This window comes from Rhinatrema bivittatum, chromosome 1, assembly GCF_901001135.1.
Source record: "Rhinatrema bivittatum chromosome 1, aRhiBiv1.1, whole genome shotgun sequence".
Lineage (NCBI taxonomy): Eukaryota > Metazoa > Chordata > Amphibia > Gymnophiona > Rhinatrematidae > Rhinatrema > Rhinatrema bivittatum.
In genome coordinates, this window is record NC_042615.1 from 624081774 (window position 1) to 624104497 (window position 22724).

At 41.2% G+C, this 22724-nt stretch overlaps 1 protein-coding gene across 6 annotated transcripts in view; it reads right to left on the reverse strand.

Annotated features, from left to right (window-relative positions):
• The window catches only part of EPB41L4A (erythrocyte membrane protein band 4.1 like 4A), a 726290-nt gene that overhangs the window by 52563 nt on the left and 651003 nt on the right, over positions 1 to 22724 (reverse strand). For all 6 annotated transcript variants that reach the window (XM_029571795.1, XM_029571770.1, XM_029571789.1 and 3 more), the window contains one exon: positions 2960 to 3079. In XM_029571795.1, coding sequence (XP_029427655.1) covers positions 2960 to 3079 — 120 coding nt within the window. The remainder of the gene's footprint in view (positions 1 to 2959; positions 3080 to 22724) is intronic.

Consider the following 22724-nt stretch of genomic DNA (forward strand, 5'->3'; position numbering starts at 1 on the left):
CGTTGCACATAGCACCTCCTCGTCTTCCTTGTTCTGAGCATCCTCTGATTCCTTACAGCTTCTGTCCTATCCCTTGGCTGGGTAAGATGGGAAGAAGTGCACTGAGCACTAGATGCAATTTTACTTTGAGCAGCAGCAATGAAGGAACTCTGGCAGCCAAGGTAATAAACTTAGCTGGTTTCCCACACCATACTGACTTCTCCATTCTCTTGCACTTGTATGTAATCCGACCACCCTGTCGGTTATCATTAAGCCCTGGGAAATACTAGCTAGAATAGGTTAGTGGTGGGGAGAGGATCCATTCAGATCCAGTCCCTCCCTATAAGAAGCCTGGGAATGGTGGTCTCCCTAGGAAGCTTTATAACAGCTCTCTCCTGAGAGTCTGGAGGCATTCTTGATTAATTTTTGGAGAGTAAGTGGGTAGTTAGAACATAAGAAGATGCCATACTGGGTCAGACCAAGGGTCTATCAAGCCCAGCATCCTGTTTCCAACAGTGGCCAATCCAGTAGTAGGGGCTTACCTTTCATTGTATTTTCAGGCCAGACAGAGGAAACAGACTATCCCAAGCCTGGGAATCTTGACCAGGGTCAGGAGGGTGGTCCTGCCAGTTTACTCTCTATCTGGTGTGGATACCCCTTCTGGGCTGTTTTCAGAATTTTGACCTTTTCTTGGTAGGAACCTTGCAGACACCTGGGCCTTTCCTGGATTCAGGGAATGAGGAACCCTGTGTGTTTGGGACAACCAGGGATAGGGAAACCCTGCCTATCGGAGGTGGTGACCCACTACAAGGGATAACGCCGGTGTTATCCTCAATTAAGGGAAAAGTAAGACATCCAGAAGGAAGATTGCTGGCTGCCCCTTCCCCCCTGCAGTGGGGCAGGGTAAGAAAACCTGTTTCTAGGGATCCCCCACTGGGGTCTCGAAGAGAGTAAGAGACTGAAATAAATCTAAAGAAGTGGAAAAGCCTGCTGTGAGTAACAGAACTGTAACGATTCTAGAGGACCCTCACCAGGAGTCTTCAGCCCCTGGACAGAAAGAAAAGTATACGCTCTGTGCAAGGACAGGATTTTTGGCCATTCGTGGAAGGGGTTTTCCTGACCAGCTTAAAGGTTGCCCTGCCCATTGGGACCTCCATCTCATCTTCTAGAAGGGTGGTTGTATCCCTTACCTGTTGAAAGATTCCTGAACAGGTAGAAGTGAATACTATAATCAAGAGAAGGGAAAAGGCTGGTGCTGGAAACATTTATTGTGCCAACTGCAATTATTTTTCTCAGTTTGGAGACTAATTCAGTGCGTCCAATATATTCATTTGGCATGAGCACTCACAGAGAAGAGAAGTGAGCCCTCTCCCAGGGATACATAGAAGGATGTCAGCCACCCCTGTGCTGGGACCTGAAAGGACACCTTTCCCCCTAACCAAAAGGATCCACACCCTGAGGAAGGGGCACCAGAGAAGAGTTAGTCAGGGCTCCTGCCCCAAAGAACTTACAAATAATTTTATGGCCCCACCCAGGCAGGACATGCACACTGGGGTTGGGTTAAATGTTTATAGAGAGAGCTGGTCCATCCTGTTCCCCGTCCATCTTCATTGAAGAGTGACTGTCAGGGCTTTCAGTGCTGTCCTAGTTCTTCTTCTGGCCATATTGCCTGTTCCATGGAGGTTGGTGAACTACATAACAGTTTTGCTAATGCAGGTGTGCCTTAGGCTTGAAAAGGTTGGGAAACACTTGTTAATCAGTAGTCTTTATAAGCAGAACAAATAGGGACTTGCTGTTTGAAATAAAATTTCATATGTCATTTCAGGTCATTTAAAAAAAAAAAAAGAATTTATCTTTTTTAAAATGTGCTTTTTTTTTGTTGTTTTACAATATACATCATTTGTGAATGTTTTAGCATGCACTATTTGCATGCTACTGTACATTATAAAAAAAATAGCATGTGCTAAAAAACAAAATGACATGAAAAAGAAAAAACTCATGACTATATTTTCCAAGCATACTCTCTTGTTAATAAAATTCTCCAGTTGACTCTTAGCTATCTGATGTGTATATGATATCTGTTTTTCTTTTGTAAGAACTGAACCTATGAAGATACAGTATTGGTAAATACAAGCCTAATAATTACACCATTGCTCTCATCCCCTCAGCAGTGGTCCCCAACCCTGTCCTGGGGGCCCACCAGCCAGTCAGGATATCCACAATGAATATGCATGAGAGAAAACTTACAAGCACTGCCTCCATAACATGCACATTTTCTCTCATGCATATTCATTGTGGATATCCTGAGAACCCGGCAGGCTGGTGGGCCCCCAGGACAGGATTGGGGCCCACTGCCCTACTGATTTGGATGCATCCCACACGGCTTGGTGCCACTGAATACAGCTTGCATTTTCTACTCAGATGAGCTCGGTAGCATAAGCGTTAAGTCTGTAACACCGAAAACACCTGTGGAAGTGTAACTGGAAAGAGACGCAGTTACTGGAACATTCAGGATCAGCTGGGTGAATTTTTAACTTTAAAAATGTTCCTTTTAAAAAAAAACATGGGTGCCAATGATCATAATGTCTTATATATAAAAAAAATGATTCTGGAGTTTTATTATATAGCTGACTTTCAAAACTTGGAGAATACTTCCAAACTTGGATATTTGGAATAATAGAAATCTTTCAGCATGTACAATTTATGCTTTCATTACATTGTATTTACAAACTTCTGTTTGCTGCTTCCTCTTTCAAAAGCTTTCATGTCCCAGAAATGTGCTACCAAATCACTCAGCCTAGAGGTGACTGTACTCATGTTTCTGAAATGACTGCGTAATGAATTATAATCCTATCTGAATGCAAAGTACAAAATAAATCCTGATAATTACTACTACTATCCTCCTGCCTGGTTTACCACCAAACAGGAACTGTGTGTCTGTGCTGGATGGGAAGTCAGAGCATAGGGAGGGCTTACGTACGATCGGGATCTGTGCCTGGACCTCCTGTGGTTGGGTTCAGCCTGATTTTTTTCCTTTTGTCTTCTCAGCACTGCCTCCCACTGGGGAGCTGAATCCACCATGCCGTTCTCCTGCCGCAACCTGCGAGAACAGTAAACCCAACAGTTAGCGTGCGAGGACATGCTGTGCAGTCCATGTGATAAAAATGCAGCTGGCTGCCAGTTATTTTTAAATGCAGAGATTCAAGGATCACTGTAACCAGCTGCAAACAACAAGAGAGCAATTCAAAGACCAAAGAAACTTCCACTGAGTATACAGTCTGTGAAGTTACAAAACACTGCTTTATCTTTTGACCCACTTTCTTTTATGACTGTTCTGAAATTTTCCTGGCTTGTGGTATCTTGTAAAGTTGTAAAATTTTCCCACCAGAGTTGAAGAGGAGCAACTGTGAGCTCTCTTATCTACAGTAACTTTAGGAAGAAATGAAGCCAAATTTCAGCCACTTGTGTTGCTTGAAGTTACATGCACATCTCATAATGTTAAAGGTACTCATATACAAAGCATGGGGTAATTTTCAAAAGGAATTATGTGCGTAAATGTAATTACAATTGTAGCAATTTTCAAAAGCCATTTACTCAAGTAAAGTGCAGTTACCTGAGTAAATCCTATGGAGAATTCAATGGCATATATTGTAGCAATTTTCAAAAGCCCACTTACATGAGTAAAGTGCATTTACTTGAGAAAAACCCAGTTTTACTTGAGTAAATACTTTTGAAAATCAGGCCCTATGTGCACACTTTTGTTCCTGCTATTTCTGTGGGTAGCGGAAGGGGAAGGGGGGAGTTAAACAGCACACACAGACATGAAAATGTGCTATTTACTCTCCTGACCGAAACACACACATGGGAACATCTCTTTTTAATCCAGCTAAAAGTACTCCCGCCCATCATCATGCCCAAACATGCTCTCAGCTGCTGTGAGGGACAATTTCCAACAAGGAGAACCTAAACAAGCAACTCCAAAAATTGTCCACATTATATAATCAGATTTGGCATTTATGCAGTTTACGGAAATTTAACTGTTTAGCTCTTTGGGGTCAATTCACCCAGTCTGAGGCCAGAAAGAAGGCCAAATTGAATAGTTATTTGGTAAGGCCAGCATATTAAAAAAAAAAAAATCACATAAGGAAAAGCTTGTATAAAAAAAAAGCAATATAGAACTTTTGCATTTTTAGGCTATTTACAAATATTTTTGCTTGCCCATTTTATTTCCTGCAGATACCTTTCCCTTCCTGAAGTTGCAGGAAATTAAATCACTGAGCAAAAGATGTGCTGTTACAAAATTATGCAAGCAGATTGACTTGCAGGCTTTTGGTGCTTTTTTTTTTTGTTCAAAATGTAAATCTGGCTCTTTTTCTTAATTTCCTAGGGTATGCTTCATTTTTTTAAATTTTATTTATTACTTGATTGATTGCAAATCTTCCCATGGTAGACTAATGCGATGTGCAATAAAAATATATGAAACTAACATAATAAATTAAATAATAAACAGTATTTCCAGATATACATTAAAACAAATATAAAACCAATAGTAAAAATGATATATTGAAAACCACAAAAAGACAACCAATAATGGGTAAAACATTAACAATACACACCACAGAAAATGCAGAGCAAGAATGGATCAGTAACCTGATCTGGTAGGAAAGCTTGTGAGAACAAGAGTGTCTTCAGAGCTTTCCTAATTTTGAAATAATCTTTCTTCCAAGTAAAAAGCCAATGGGAAAGAGTTCTAGAAGCTTGGGGATAAACATGAAAAACAAATTTGTTGCGTTCTTTCTAACCTGATCTCCCTTGGGGATAGAAGAACTTGGCATTCTTGCTGAGTAGAGCACAAGGATCTCCATGGTCGATGGGGAACAACCAAACTGAAAATATATGGTGGGGGACCCCAGCATAAAACCTTAAATGTTAAATACCTTATTTTAAACATGATTCAGAAAGAAATGGGAAGCCAATTAAGATCATGGCATGACATGTTCAAAATTTCTATTACTGAAGATCAACTTTGATGCTGTATTTTGGACAGACTGAAGTCTTTGCTTGTGTGTGTTTGAGAAGCCATGAAAAATAGCATTACAATAATCTAGGAATGCTAAAATTAAAGAACAATAATTTTAGATCAGAGAGGTCCAAAAAACATCTGAGCCTATGAATGAAGTGCAAAAGGAAATGAGCTTTGCAACAGAGGTGAAATTTGAATATCAAATTTTAACGAAGGGTGAATTCTAATCCCCAAAGTTGTGTCTTTCACCTGGATAAAACTTCCCATTATGAGCGGCAAAGAAAGCAGTGTGGGATCATGTTTTCTGGTAAAGCACATTGCTTCTGATTTACCAGGGATAACCTTAAGCTTTGAAAGTTTTAGACAATCAGCTACTTTGGTTAGACAACTGTTAAAGCCAGACAAGGAGAAATACCGTATTTTTCGGACTATAAGGCACACCAGATTATAAGGCGCATTATCAATGAGCGCCTGCTAAGGCGTCCAGGTTCATATATAAGGCGCACCTGATTATAAGGCACAGCGCTGTATGCAGTGGCGTAGCGAGGGGTGGGCGGCCGCCCCGGGTGCCGGGTCTAAGGCTCTGCCTGCACGGCTCAGAGCCTTTTTTTTAATCAGTTGCGCCCTTTAAAACTACGGTACTTTTTTATTATCCCCCCAATGCCCCCGGGCGCAGCGACAGGCAGATCGGCAAGGCCAAGAAAAAGATTGCGTCTAAACGCGCTGATGCTCCTCCTCCTTCCTGCGCGTCCCCGGAAGTAAACGTTGCCGGAGCCGCGTGGGCAGGAAGGAGGGGAAGCATCAGCGCGTGCAGAAGTGGAGCAGCACTTGCGTTTATGGACCGCCGCGAATCTCAAGTCGCAGCGGCCCGAGAAGAAGAGGCCCGGTGGCAGGGCCACTGCAGAGCCCATCCTGCGGCGACCCGCAAAGAGGAGGCCTAGAGGTGAGTGAGAGCCTGTGCTTGAGCAACACAGCATGTGGGAGTGAGAGACTGAGTGTATGAATGATTGTATGAGACACAGCATGTGACAGTGAGAGCCAGTGTGTGTGTGTGTGAGAGAGAGAAATGCATGTGAGAATGAGAACCTGTGTGTTTGAGGGAAGAAGATGGAGAGAAAGAAACAGAAAAAAAGACAATATAAAAGGAGTGGCAGCAGAAGAATTCATATATAAGGCGCACCGGATTATAAGGCGCACTTCTACGATTTCTCAGAAATCGGGTTTTTATGTGCACCTTATAGTCTGAAAAATACGGTAAGTCTCGTCGTCAAAACTAGGAATAATTTGAATGTTGTCTGCATAAAAATAGGTAGAGAAACCATTATTTAGAATCAAAGTAGCCAGTGAAGCTAAATATAGATTGAATAAGATTGGAAAAAGGATGGATCCTTGAGGAACACCACAGATGAGTGTAATAGAGGCAGATTGCGTAGAGTTTCATAAAATGGAATAAGAACATACTTCAAAGAAAGACTTCAGAGTAGTGCTTGATCCCGGATTCCTATGTCAAAGCTACTGGTCTATAGTATCAAAAGCTGAGCTCATATTGAAGCACATTAACAGGACTATTTTCTCTTTGTCGAGATGAAGACTAATGTCTTTAATCAAGACAGTAAACACAGTCTCTGTACTTTGAACTTTCTAGTAACCAGATTGCTTGAGATGTAAACATAGAAATGACGGCAGAAGAAGACCAAACGGCCCATCCAGTCTGCCCAGCAAGCCCCCGCACCTTTTTTTTTTTTTCTCATACTTATCTGTTACTCTTGGCCCTTAGCAACCTTTTGGTTCCATTTCCCCTCCACCCCCGCCATTAATGCAGAGAGCAGTGTTGGAACTGCATCTAAGTGAATAGCTTAATTAGCTAGGGGTAACAACCACCACAACAAGCAAGCCACACCCATGCTTATTTGTTTACACAGACTATGTAATTCAGTCCTTGGTTGTTGTCTGTATATAGAACCCCCCTCTCCATTCCCCCCCACCGCTGAAGCAGAGAGCTATGCTGGATATGCGTGAAATATCAGACTTTCTCCCCTGCCATTGAAGCAGAGAGCTACGCTGAATATGCGTGAAGTATCAGACTTTCTCCCCTGATGTTGAAGCAGAGAGCCATGCTTGATATGCATTGAAAGTGAAGTATCAGGCCCACTCAATCCGGGGCAGCAACCGCCGCAACAAGCAAGCCACTCCCCACTTCTTTGTGAATGCAAATCCTCCTTTCCACATTTCCTCCTGCCGCTGAAGTTTAGAGCAATGCTGGAGTCGCATTAACTGTGTGTATGTTTATTGAATAAGGGTATTATCTCCAGGTAGTAGCCATCATTCCTGCGAGCCACCCACTCTTCATTCACATCCTCTAGACCAGGGGTGGGCAATTCCAGTCCTCGAGGGCCACAAACCTGTCGAGGTTTTAGGATATCCTAATGAATATGCATGACATAGATTTGCATACAACTGAGGCAGAGTGCATGCAAATCTCTCTCATGCATATTCATTAGGGATATCCTGAAAACCAGACTGGTTTGTGGCCCTTGAGGACCGGAAGTGCCCACCCCTGCTCTAGATTATATGGATCCACAGTGTTTATCCCACGCCCCTTTGAAGTCCTTCACAGTTCTGGTCTTCACCACATTCTCCGGAAGGGCATTCCAGGCATCCACCACCCTCTCCGTGAAGAAATACTTCCTGACATTGGTTCTGAGTCTTCCTCCCTGGAGTTTTAAATCGTGAATCCTGGTTCTGCTGATTTTTTTCCCTCGGAAAAGGTTTGTCGTTATCTTTGGATCATTAAAACCTTTCAAGTATCTGAAAGTCTGTATCATATCACCTCTGCTCCTCCTTTCCTCCAGGGTATACATATTTAGATTCTTCAATCTCTCCTCAAAAGTCATTCGATGAAGACCATCCTCCTTTTTGGTCACCCTTCTCTGGACTGCCTCCATCCTCTCTGTCCCTTCGGAGATACGGTCTCCAGAACTGAGCACAGTACTCCAGGTGAGGTCTCACCAAGGACCTGTACAAGGGGATAATCACTTCCCTTTTCTTACTCGATATTCCTCTCTCTATGCAGCCCAGCATTCTTCTGGTTTTAGCTATCGCCTTGTCACATTGTTTTGCCGACTTTAGAACTAGTGTGCTTGTTAAAAAACTACAGAGCTGAAAAATGAATGACTTTTCGATGACCTTGAAGAGAGAAGGCAAGTTTAAGATATGGCAATAATTATCAGTAAGATCAGGGTGAAGAGAATGCTTCTTTAAAACAGGCCTAACAATGGTAGTCTTAAGAGGTTGAGGGCAAAACACCAAGATCCAGGCTAGATTTTATGATATCAGCAAGAGGAGAGTAAGTTTAACACCGGATTTTGCACATAAACAAAAACCAAACATATGTATTGAGTTTGGAACCTTTGACCAATTATCTACGAGGTATGAGAATGTTTGAGGAAATGGCTATTGTGCAAAAGGAGATTAAGTTGAGTCTTTTAGCTGATGGCATACTGCTTTTTATTACAAATCCAAGAGATTGTCTGGATGATATTATCACAATGCTGAAGACATTTGTAGCTTCTTGGGTCTAAAGATAAACCAAAATAAATCAGAGGCATTCCCAATTGATCCGTCTCAATTGGCTAAGTGGGGAGATTCCTTCCTCCTTCAATGGAATGTAGTCTGTGTGCGCTTTTGGGGGTATGGGTGGCTCACACATAAAAGGAGCTTTATAGAAAGAACATTACACATACTGTGGAGTTTTTAGCCGCCCTTTTTGTTAAATGGGTGACATATTCATTGTTGTTAATGGGAAGGTGTGCCATCGTGAAAATGGTAATATTGCCGAAATTGTTATGTGGTCTACAAATGCTCCCATTGTGGGTCAGAAACAAAGAACTAAAAGAATTAAAATCCTTAGTAACTTTGCTGATAGGAAATAAAAGTAGAGCAAGAATAAGTTTTAAGACCTTGAGCAGCTCTAAAAATCAGGGCGGTTTGGCCCTCCTGGATTTGTGGGCAAATAATGTGGCTTCTTTGTTAGGTTATATAGCGGATTGGGTAACCCTTAATAACATATTTGTCACTGATAGGGTCGAGCCAGTTCCTCCAACAACCTATCACCCAGTAAATGTCTTACATTTACAAGAGCACAATTACCCACAAGGAAAGCATGGGAATTTTAGTTCCCTGAACTCAGGAAGGCATGGTGATGGTAGAGAGGGTTATACAAACTTGATCACAGCATCTCCCTGTTCCTATTTATAGTAGATAATCCAGCTTTCTCAGGGGGAATGGATCATGGGATATTTAAGACATGGAAACAACAAAGGCTGTATTGCCTGGGGCAGTTTATAGATTCTGAACTTGCTCAGGTTTATACTTACCAACAGTTGCAGGATAGTTGGGACATACCTAGACACAGTTTATTTGCTTTCTTTCAAACCAGACATTATTGTTTAAGCTATTGTAAGGGGGATCTTAAACCACTGATGTTTACTGATAATGATGAAACCTTTTTTGAAAACATACCTAGGTTTAATAAGTTTAAGACATAGGTTGATCACATTCAACAAAAGCAGGATGATAATCAGTTATCTAAACTGGCGAGTCAATGGGGAACAGATCTTGGGATTCTGTTGGATGTTGATGTCATTAGAGCAGCATTTGCTGCAGTGTATAGATATCTTCAACCTGCTAATTTGAGGGAGATGGCTTTTAAATTATTACACAGGATATAGCTGACAAGAGAAAAAGGAGCTACGATGAAGTTGTGTGATTCAAGCAACTATCTGAAATGTAATTACCAATGTGGGACCCTGTGTCATATGATAACTGGTTGTCCCACACTTCAGTCTTATTGGAGGCAAATTCAAGCTCTGCTAGAGCATTTCATGAGGAGGACAATTCTCTGCGACAACAAAATGATTTATCTGCATTGGTTTCAGAAATCATTAGGTCTCCCAGCAGGAAGCATAAAATTGCTGAGTATTTTGTTTATCATTGTTATACAAGTCATTTTATCTTGTTGGAACAGTGACATTTTACCTACATTTCGCTCTTGGAAATCTGAAATGCAGGCTTATGCAATGGAAAAGTTGAAATTCTAAGACTTAAGGGACATAGGTTTTTATTGCTACAAAGAAATTATTACTTTATATGGAAGAAAATGGAGAAATTATTACAAACCTGAGTCAGTTGGGAGCATGTGGAGTGCGAGTTGGGTGAATGGCTGAGTGGTATAGGTATGTTGTATTGGGGAAGATTGGGTCCTGCTGGTTAAAGATGGGGACATAAAAACTATAAAAGCTGTAATGTGAGAAATTACAAACGTTGTAAAGTGTGAATTGTAATTTTATAAAAATGTTTTTTCAGCTGTTTATATGACTGGTTTTGTTCAAGTTCTCATATCAATAAAAAATAATTTAAAAAAATAACTTTGGAAGAAGGTCATTAAGGAGGCAATTTTCAAACAGCCTGCATATCTGCAGACTATGTGGATGGTTTTTAACACATGTACTTTATCCAAATTTTCAAAGCAAAATCACCCGAGGTACTTCCAGTTTGAAAATCTTGGTGAAGTGTGCACATTAAAACTGCCTGCATAGTTTGCACCTGCTGTTTTGTGTGAGTGACTGAGGGGGAGGTAAAACAGCATGCTCACTTTCAAAACAGGCGTCCTTAGCAAGTGTAACAGAACAAAGACTCAAATGTTCTTGCAAACAGAAGTCAAACAAAGTCACGTCATGGGAGAAAATAAAACCTTGCTAGTGAATCAGTATTCCAGGCCAATGGCTGGCACGTCTATGGATTTTGACTTTTCATTCCAAGCAGGATAATTATTAAACAAGGGGGGGGGGGGGGGGGGGCAGACAGGTTGTAGGAATATCACCCAGTTCATACCACTGATTGAGTTGCAGCCCTCTAGAGAGCAGCCACAAGTTTTCATAAGTATTCAGAAAAAGCCCATAAAAAATGTTCAAAACAATACAGTTCACAACAGAGAAAAACGTATGTCCACTCATGATGCACGCAATACAGCTGCATTATTCAATTTTAATAAAGTACAATAGTGTAATGGGTGTGTGCAAGGGAGTTTTAAATTACAGCTAAAATAACCATAGGCCAGCTAGTCTGCTAATGCTCTCTCAGTGGAGCAATCAAAATGGCAGTTCTTTGTGGTCTGTCTGCTGAAGAGTGCCCTGGGGACTGACAGAGAAAATAAAGTATTGCACCTTGTTTTGGGGAAGAATGTGCTTTATAGCTGAAAGCCCAGGAAGACTGAACTAACAATTTGAGAGTGGTGGTAGGGGTATAAAGATCTCACAAAGTTAAATGTAGCTTGGATATTGCTTACATGGTATTGTTACAGGAAACACTAATCAATGCTTCTTCAGTTTCAGGTATTGCTTTTCCCCCCATTAACTGCTATTTATAAAACCGTACACAATAATCCATCAGATCAAGCCGCAATCCTGGACCTCGTTACACTGAAAGGGACCATGCATGCAATCAGCCTCGTTAAACACGCTTAGAAATCAATCAGCGTGCTCCTGGTTTCACAGGAACCCGCTCTTTGTCCCTCAGGGATGATGGCAGAAGCCAACCACAGTATAAATGTTTCTGTGCAGTGCTGCTGGGGAGGGCTGCCAGTCACGAGGGGATGGCCTGATACACTGCTGAAGAGAGACGTGCGACAACTTTTGCCTCAGAAGTAAAAGAGCGTGATAAACAGACTATTCACCACTTGCATTTTTTGCCTCCTGCTTGTCAAAGCAAATTGTAAATATTCCCTCAGTTTTGACGATTTCTGTACAAGCATTGATGAGTGATTTCAGGATATATGTTTCTTCTATACAACTGAGTTCCTACCTATAGGTTACAGTTTTGTATGTTTTGCTGAAAAGGGAAAGAGAGAAAAAGAGGAGGCCCATGATATTCTTACTGCTATTGTTGTGCATGTATTGCCATGTTACGACACAAACAGCAGCACTGACAAATTATGAGAGGACAGCAGTTGAATGACATGTAATAGACTCTGATGATATTTTTTTCTGGCATGGGCCCACTCCTCACTAAGTTTACGAGAAATTGCAATACACAAGTACTACACCGCTGTGTCTATATGTTGACAAGGGCCAGGGCGCCAATTTGAAAAGAAAAATAGGGGGGGGCGGACACTTTTATAAACTCTGCACGGCGACGCAATCTGGGCTTCCCCAGTTTGCTCCAATTAAGGAGCGGACTGGGAGGGAACGTCCCTAACCCCCTGCCTAACCTTCCTTTCCCTTCCCCTCTCCTCCCCAGCCCCTAAACCTAACCTACCTGGCCGGAATTTTTTAATTTTACGTGCGAAGGCAGCCAGTGGCTAATGGCCGCTGTCCTGGCCGGCCTCCGTCCCGCCCCACCACTTGTTTGCGTGCCTGGGTTTACGCGTGTGGCCGGGCCCATTTGAAAATTCTCCCGGCACGCGTAAGGCCCTGCCACGCGAGTAAACCCCGGGATTTACGCGCGCAGGGTTGTTTTTTTATTTACCCTTTAGTATCTAAATATTTTTTGGAATGGTCACTACTTGCTATCCACTTTGCTGCCAATTTGCCAAGGCCCTCAAAATGTTTTCTTCCTCCTCTTCTCTCTCCGGATTCCAAAAAACCCCAAAACCTCTCTTCTTCCCCCTCTGGATTCCACCTTCTCCCAAGATCCCAGAATGTCTCCCTTCCTTTTTCCCTCTCCCTGTCATGATCTTCCCTCCTCTTCTTCCCTGTTTTCCACCATCCGATCCCCAATCCTCCATCTCGCTTCCCCATCCCATCCCTAATCCTTCCTCTCTCTCCCCATCCCTGAGATCTCTTTTCTCTCCTTCTTCATATCAGTATCTAAGATTCTGCATCCATAAAACTGCCCAAAATAAAAAATAAATGATTCAGACACTAATTATTCTGTAATTTGGAAAACTAATTTAATGTTTCTTATGCAAAATAGGTTTACAATATTTAATATGTAAAATAATTTTACTTTATGAAATGTGCTGCATACTTGCCATAGAACTTTTTTTTTTTGCTCTTGCAGTACAATCTATCATCCTTGAGCTGTTGCATGAAACTAGGACTGTGGCCATATTCCATGCATCCACTTAGGAATCTGCTGGCAAGAGGGGTAGTAGAGGAGGTGCTAGCAGATGACAATCTACCTGAGCTCCATGAGGAACCCTGTCCCTGGGGGGCTCAGGATAAGAAGGACCTGCCTCTCTGCAACCTCTTCAGGGACCAGAGGTTGGGTGGTGACCTGTTTCAAGGACCTTCCGGTGTTTGAACTCAGTTCAAGGGAAAAGATTTTTTTGTTAAGAACCAGAAGGAATATTTCTGATGCCCCTTCCTGCCTAAAGAGGAATTTTGAGAGCTGCGTGTTCCTGAGGGGATCCCTTCCACAGTGGGAACTGAAGTACATGTGGTAGATGCTATTTTTGCAAGATATATACATGTATATATTACCAAACGTATTCATACACTTTTAAACCTGCTAATTGGCTTATGCAAGCAAAATCAGACTAGTCTGTTGTCTGCAGGTTTTGGGTGAGAGATCTGGGTAAACTGTTGGGGGGGGGGTGTTATTAGAGGGTTTAGGTGAACTGGCAAAGGTATTGGCAAACTGGTGATTTCAAGTACTTGTGCAAGTATTTTCAAAACATGTAAAAAATATATATATTGCCTTAGATTATAAATCAGGGTTATTAACACTGGCACCCCTACAGGTTGGCTACTGTCACTAGGTCCCTGCGTAGAACCCTCCATCTATGAGCCTTCCATCCGTCCCAGTCCCTCCCAACCTGGAGGGCTGAGCTTGGATGCCTCACACTATTTAGCCCAGCCATTTTAGAGTTCTGTGTGGTTAGTGTTAGAAAGCCTTGTAACCGTGAAGATGCCTTTTTTTTGCCTCTCTAGTAGAGCCTCCCAACTTCATCCTGTGCCTTAAGTTTGAAGGGATTCCTCATCATGTACTCCCTGCCAGACAGTCCTGCTGCTATTAATTACAGAGCGAGAGAGAGAGAGAGAGAGAGAGAGAGAGAGAGAGAGGACTGAAGACCAGTGAGCATCACTCTGCTCCCTATGTGGGCAAGATCGGTGGCAGATCCTTCTGAGAGAGACAGTGATGGCTGAAGGTGTTTACAGCTTTACCTTTAAAAAGTATTTTTGGACACTTGCGTTGTGGGGAGGTTTTTCTCTGACTCACCCCTCCCCACAGGGATGCAGAGCTGAGGTAGCCTGATCCCCCCCCCCCCCCCTTTCTGACTTTTACTGCAAGAGAAGTCCCTAGCAGCAGAATAAAGAGAAAGTGCAAGACTCCAATCGGATCTCCACTTATGCAACCAGGATGGGCTGGGTGTCAAGGAAGGATAGGGATTCAGGTAGAACTGTATTTACGGGGACTCCTTCAATAGGATTCCCGGTTAGCCGCTGGATGAGCTTTTCGCATTTAAAAATCACCATGGGGAGAGCTGAAACAAAGGACACCTACCTACAAAGAAATACACACCTGTACCAACAATCTTTTGGACAAATGGACTTTAATTTAATTGTTGCACACTCAATAAACTTTAATTTAACACCTAAAGCCTGGTCCAGCCTGTTTTGCCCAGCATCTCACCCCTTGGCATGCAGCAGCTAATAACACACATTGCAAGCAAAATACCATTGTCTGGGCCATAAGCGATAGCTTCCCCCCCCCCATAAAAAGAATCCACCATGGGATAGTGTGTTAAGCATGGGAGTTAACTGCTATTGGAGCAGCCCTGAAGAGAATAAATACATTTGTGTGCCCTTGGACTTAAAGCCCCCAAGTAAGGGTAACATACACATGCATGGTATATTTTTTTAATGCACTTAAAATATACATGTATATTTTTCTAAAATAGGTAGAGAAAGTATTCATCATCTTACATTGGAAATATTTGCACATATTGAAACATACGCATGCACTTTTGGAGGGGAACTATGTATTATTTTCTAAACTGTAGCTCCTGTCACACAGTTTACAACATACTAGCATTCATTTCCATGCATCCATTTAGAATGTGAATGCTGTACTGTGGATAGGTTTGAAAGTTAAATTTTAAGAAGGTAATCTTCAAAGATTTACACAGATGTTACATGCATAAAATTAGCATATACGCATGTAAGTAGCATGTATGCACTTATATACAATTTTTATAGAGCTAGCTTGCACGCACGTAATTACAGCATTGCATGTGAACAGTGAAAAACTGGGGCGTTCCAGGGTGGGGTCTGGAAGTACATGCACAAGTTGCTATTTTTTAAGCGGTATACATTAGATAATTTGTCCACACACTTTTGCACCTGTTAACTGCTTCATGCAATTGAAACTGCACTAGTCTTTTTACTATAGTTTTTTGGGTGGGAGGGCTGGGTGAAGTGCAGCAAGAGTGTAGGGAATTGGTCAAGGTCTGGTGAACTAACTGAGGTATCAGTGAACTGGTGAGTCCAAGTATGCATGCATGTATTTCCAGAAGTGAAGGATGCACATAATTTATAAATACCTGTCTCTGCATTTAATTCTGGGTTATTATGCATGCATTGTTATAACACAATTAAAATATATGTGCAAAATTTTATAAAACGAGTAGAGAAAGCATGCGTATTCCTGCATTACAAATATACATATGTCCTGAAATATACGTGTGCACTTTCAAGGCAGAAATACTTGGCATTTTATAAATTGTGCATCCTTCAATTATTTTGTTGCCTATGCACGTCCCCTTTTTAAATACTGCCCTGCCCTTATTGCATGCTGCTGTGTTAGTATAGATCATCATGGACATCAATTTGAGAGAGAACTACACTCTCACACTGGCTACAACTGACTTGCTGACTTCTTAAAACAGGGAATAAAAATGTTAAATAGCTGCTGATCCTTTAAAACAAATTTCATATTCTGACTACAAAACCATGTCTACAAGTCCAGAATAGTTTACTGCTTAGCTTATTGTTTTGGTCTATCAGATGAAGAAACCTCAAGGTTTTCTATAAGCATATAATTTATTACTTGTATTTATTACCTGACTTTCTGAATATGAAATTCATCCAAAGCAGTTTCCAACATATTAAAATAGCAGCATATAAAGAGAGACCATTTGTAGTTTCACAATGAGAATCTAATATAAGAAACGTGAAATAGTAGCATGACTCACAATTCAACTTGGCAATAAAAAGATGTACCTTAGGACTAACTTTAGATAATGAAGCACTGATTTTCTTACACCCACCCCTAACATCCCTCATCACATATTCATATTTCCAGCAAATTAAGATTTCCCACGGCACTGATTGCGAGACAAAATGAAATCATCTGCATGTATATTAAATATATCCTTGAGCCGTTATAAAACTATCTCTATCAGGGATCCGTGCTAGTGAATAAAAGCTGCTGCTCTTCCACAATAGATATTGAATGTTAAGAAAAGTTTTATGTAAAAACCTTTGAAAATGTTAGTGAAGTTTAATTTATCTCCTCCAGAAAAAGAATATTTTTTTTGAGCAATTCATTTTTGAGCGATTTGCTGATGCGTTCCTGAGTCCTTGCCCAGCAACATTTGAAGCCTGTTTAATGTAAAGTTGCTACTTTGCAGCCAGCAAACTCATTTTGTACATGGAAGAAACCAAAACGGGCTCATTTCAAGCTATCTGTTTAGTAAAGCTTTGCGTGCCAGAAAATCTTAAGTCAGTTGGATAATTTTGGTTATCCTTCTGGCAATCAATTCGGTGTCTGCTGATCCTGGTAAGTCATCAGCCATGTGAAGAGGAGGAAAATAAGGGGGCTGTGACAGAAGGCATTTTCTCTAACCTCTACTGCTGGTCCCCTGGCAGCACCAGAGAAAATCTTCACAAACAACTGATAAGAATGTCTTTTCTTATGCTTTAAGAGAGCAATTTTCAAAGGCATTTCCATAGGTATAATGCAGGGTTTTACCTGTAAAAAAGGGCCTTTTGCAAAGCTGCTCACCCTAGGGGGTTAAATTTACATGAGTATTTGCCCATTTGCAAGTAGGTTTAACCAGCGTGAGCAGAGTTGGGGTGGGGAGTCTGGACTTACACACATCCTTTTGCGTTTCCAAAAAAACCTATGTGCATGAACTATCTGGAAACGTTTCCACACATATATAGCAGATGTAATTGTGTGCAGATAAATTTGGAGGGATCATTTTCAAAGCAGATTTCCGCACCTTAGTCCACTTTGAAAATTAATGTAACCTGTGTGGTTTTCTCTGCCTAATTTAGGTAGATAGTTATAAAAGTGCCCCCTAAAGTCTTAGTATTTCCATCAAGTGAGTCATATGGTAATAATTCACAGGAAATGCACATCCTTGATAATCATAAAATACCTCTATCTCTACATGCCTTTTACTTCACAGTGTCTCTCTCAACTTGGAGCAAATCTTCCTGTGCTAAAGTTTCCTACTCCCTGGCTAACACAGTTTCCCATTTCCCACAAACAAATCTCTCTATTTACAAAACTGCTCAAATTCCAGACTACTCAAATTCTCCAGCCTTCAGAAATATTCCTGATCAGTTTTAACCTCTCTGGGTATCCCGGTTCTGGCTTCTCTAGGGATATATATATATATCCCTAGTTAACATAGGTTCCTCTTCCTCTCAAAGATACACTCAAGTAACAGGTGTTCCACAAGGCTCTTCATTGTCTCCAATTTTATGTAACATCTACCTTTTACCGTTGTGTCGAATTCTAGCCTCACTGAATGTTCAATTCAAACTTTACGCAGATGATATTCAATGTTTATCCCTTTTAAATCTTCTTGGTCCGAAACATTCTCCTTGATCCAGCTATATATTAGCACAATAGAACAATGGATGGCCCACAACCGTTTGAAATTGAATAAAAAGAAAACTGAACTCTTATACCTCAGCTTTATATCAGATTCCACAAATGCTCCCCCTGTCAGTATCAATTTAGGTAATGAAGTAATACACATCACCAAGTTAGCGCGAAATTTAGGTGTCTGGATTGACACTAATCTATCCCTAGCCCAACATATTTCCAGAACAGTAAAAAATTCTTTCTTCAAACTGCATGTTTTAAAACGACTACGTCCTCTTCTGTTTTTTCATGATTATCGATCAGTATTGCAAGTGCTGATTTTGTCTGGCTTAGATTACTGTAACGGTTTATATATAGGTCTACCCGAAACAGCTATTAGGCCTTTACAACTGGTTTTGAATTCAGCTGCTAGACTCCTCACAGGTACTCCCTTTAAAACAACATATCACCCCAATTTTATATAAGTTGCACTGGTTACCAGTTAAATATCGAATTCAGTATAAAATTATCTCGCTAATACATTCCTTGCTAAACAGTATAGATTCCACTTGGCTGTGTTCCACGTTGCGAGTCTATAAACCTTAGAGAGAGCTCAGGTCAGCGGGAAAACTTTTATTGGAAGTCCCATCAGTAAAGAATGCAGCATTGAATGTGACAAGAAATAGAGCCTTTTCGGTTGTCGGTCCTATTCTATGGAATGTTCTGCCTGATCCTTTAAGGCAAATACCCAATCGAAAGGAGTTTAAAAAAGCATTGAAAACTCACCTGTTTCAGGAAGCATTTAGGGATATTGAACCTCTTAGTCAGAGTAAGTAGCTTTAGGTGAGATGTTCTTAGATATAATTGTATTAATGACCAGCTGATATTTGAATACCCTTTTTAATTTGTTTTAATTTCTGTTCTTTAAGTTTTTTAAAATGTATTTGCCAAATTCTTTATCTTTATGTCATATGCTAAATAAATAAATAAAATAAAATATATATGAAAGTCCCAAACAGCTAGTTTCTCCAGCGCTCAGAGGTACTCTCTACCAGTTTTAAACTCTTGGGGTATCTTGGTCTAAGCTTCTGGCTTCCTACCCTGACTCTGCTATATCTCCATGGAAGGAACACACATCATCTTACACAGACATGGCACGAAACATACACAGAAACACAGAAATGACGGCAGAAAAGGTTTAAGGTTTATTTGGTTTTCTATACCGTCATATCAGTCACGACCTTCATAACTGTTTACAAACATTTAGCGAGGAAAGTACAATAATGTTATAGGAGATATAGTTAACATTTAGTGATGATATAGGATATAATATATATTGGAGAAATAGTAAACATTTAGCAGGGAAAGTACAATAATGCTATAGGAGGGTACAATGATATAGTAAAGGAATGATAACAATAATGATATAGTAAAGTAAATATAGTAAAGATATAGGAGGTTACAATGATAATGATATAGTAAGGTATATATAGTAAAGATATAGGAGGGTACAATGATGATATAGTAAAGGAATGATAACAATAATGATATAGTAAAGTTAGGATGATAGTGATATAGTAAAGGAATGATATAGTTAAGGAATGATAACAGCTGTAATATATATTAGAGGAAGGGCAAGCTAATGGTGGTATCTGCCGCACCGTGCAGGATACTCCCATACTTACCAGTTTCCCAAACTGTAAAAGTCAGGGCCCTCTCATTGGTTACTGTCTGTATCCTTCAGAAGAAACGTGAGGAAGTATTTTTTGTATTTATTTTTTTTTTTTACTGAGAGAGCAGCAGACACCTGGAATCACCTACCAGCAGAGGTGGTAGTAATCAAAACAGAATGCAAGTATGATTTGGAGAGGTGCAGGATGCAGTGGCAAGTGACAATGGAGATAGATGACCAGAGACGGAGTACACTCTCTGCAGTGATACAGTGGAGAGAAGTAACAGGGAAGGCTGGCTAGGGCCAGCTGACAACTAATAAATACAGTGATTCTCAACCTTTTTTTTTTTTTAATTTCGTGGCAAACTTTCATGTTTTCTCAATTCTTGTCACACTCCCCCATCCCCCACCAGCAGGAGAAGAGTAGCACTTATTAACTGTATGCGCCTCATTCTTCCAGCTTCAATCTGACATTTGAATGTACAGAACCAACCAACTAGAGGGACCCACATATTCAAACCTCAGATTGTATGTGGGAGGATGTACACACTAGGACACGCTGCTCTTCTCCTTTTAGTAGGAAAGGCAGAGAAAGGGTAAGATTACCAGACTTCTGGGGGGGGGGGGGGGGTGAATCTGGCACACTTGTTCCCTGTAGTGCTAGTAGTGAGTGAGCAGTCGATTTTGGTGGCAGGGAGGAAGTCTGGTAGACTGTCCCCATGGAAAATTGTAGTAATATCTCAAAATATACCTATGGTCACATTCTTTTGTCATAAATTTCTGGAATCCAAGCTTGGATTCCCTTGTTAGTTATGCTGCAATCTATCCTAAAGATCTGAGACTGTGTGGTAGAATTAGGGTAAGGAGGCTGCTGGAAACTGCTAAGACCAAAGAGAAACAAAGATGGCATATAGCTATTACATGCTAGGGTTTAATTAAATATATATTTCTTTAGAGGCTACAGTTTTACCTTATATAGAAGTAAGTTGTTTACTGGTTAAGTTGTCCATTAAAGTACATAGGCAAAATGTAAGCTTATGCATAGGTATTAGTTACAAGAATTAATTATAAATTCTAGGAATCTAATCAATATTGAGATATTTGGTTGTTGATTGGCTGAGAGCCTGTTATCAATGTTCCTGGATCATATTTAAAGTGTTAATTTCATCTGTGACCAAACCCAGTCATTGACCAAACCCAGAGCTCTCTGGGTTTGGTCAATGACTGTAACCTGTTTATTACTTTGCATACAAGTTGATAAGATCAATAAAAGGGGAACTTCAACTGGCCGCAGATGATTGCATGGTATTACAAATTTTCTTTGAGTTTTTAACATAGACCGCAGAAATCCCTCGAGGGTCTTTCCCTTGGGATTTTGCATACTTTACCACAAACTATTTTTGGGCCCAATACAAAAGCCTCTGGGTTGGTGGATATGTCCTGCATACCAGAAAGTCAAATTTAGCTAACAAAATTCAACTCTTCCCAACATGTAAATTCTATGCAGGAGACACGTTCAGGTCAGAGACTTTGATCTGTGCCCCATTACATTTTATACTGATAACTTTTTAATATTCTCTATCAGGCAATAAAAGTTTCTAACCTTTGATGACTCTGGCTTGTTTTCTGGCTGATTTTGTTTCTTTTTTTCTTATTCTCAGGTCTTCTGTCCGTTCCTTTTTTGTTTTCTCTCTCTGGTGTCCTCTTTCTTTCTTTCGGGCCGATACAGTAAAATCGCGGGAGAGCGGGCGCTAATTTCTCCGGGCACCGGGAGAGCACCCGCTCTCCCGGCACGCGCACAGGCCACTCTCCTGTGTGCGCGATACAGTAGTTTAATTTATTAAAATTAGGGCTGGCGGTAAAAAGAAGCGCTAGGGACACTAGCGCGTCCCTAGCGCCTCTTTTTTGACAGGAGCGGCAGCTGTCAGTGGGTTTGCCAGCCGATGCTCAATTTTGCCGGCATCGGTTCTCGAGCCCGCTGACAGCCACGGGTTCAGAAACCGGCCGCTGGCAAAATTGAGCATCCGGTTTTCGACCTGTGAGCCGCGGGCCTATTTCAAATTTTTTTTTCTATTTTTTTTTTTTTTTTTTTTAACTTTCGGGACCTCCGACTTAATATCGCCATGATATTAAGTTGGAGGGTGTACAGAAAAGCAGTTTTTACTGCTTTTCTGTGCACTTTCCCGGTGCCCGGAAAAATTAGCGCCTGCCTTTGGGTAGGCGCTAATTTCTGAAAGTAAAATGTGCGGCTTGGCTGCACATTTTACTTTCTGTATTGCGCGGGAATACCTAATAGGGTCATCAACATGCATTTGCATGTTGCAGGCGCTATTAGGTTCGGGGGGTTGGACGCGCGTTTTGGACGCGCGTTTTGGACGCGCTAGTACCCCTTACTGAATAAGGAGTAAAGCTAGCGCATCCAAAACGCGCATCCAAGCACAGGTTAACAGTGCGTTCCGCCGGAGTACACTGTACTGTATCAGCCTGTATGTCTCTTTCCTTGAGAGTAAATATTTTAATATTTTCTCTTCCCTTGATGCTCTCTTTTCCTCATTCTTCCTCCTCTTTCTCCTATACTCTTTTCATCCCTTTCTCCTCCATTGTCTTTCAGAATCCTCCCTACCCTTAAATCCAGGGTCCCCCTCTCACATCTCCTTTCTTTCTCTATCCCTGAGACATTTCTCCATCTCTAATTTTCCAGTATCTGGTCCTCTCTCTTTCCATCACCATATCCCTTTATCTAGGGTCCTTTTCTCCTCCTTCCTCTCCCTCAGTCCCTGGTCTTCTCTTTCTCCTTGTCCCTGGTATGGCCCAGCTTGTCCTTCAAATCCTCTCCTCTTCCCCCTGCTTTGCAGGAACAGCAGTGCATAATCCTGTGTCAGCATCCTGTGCTTCCTCCCTCAAGCATTCACACACTCCTAAATCTCCCTCAACATTTATCACCTTTTGACGGCACTGCCCTCCCCCCCCCCCCCAACATTCACACCTTCTCTCCTGATTCTCTTTCAGCATTCACCATCCACCCCCCTTTCCGTTCCAAAATCCTCACCTGGCCATATCTCTGGGTGATTCCCTACTCTGCACTATATTAAAAACAGCTGGCTACTAAAATACTATGCTGTTTACATTCAGTATTGTTGTACAAATACATTTGATGACACTACTAATGCTAGATATTTTTCATGCACACACTGATCCACTCTATACACCCCTTTCCATCTGGCTTCCACA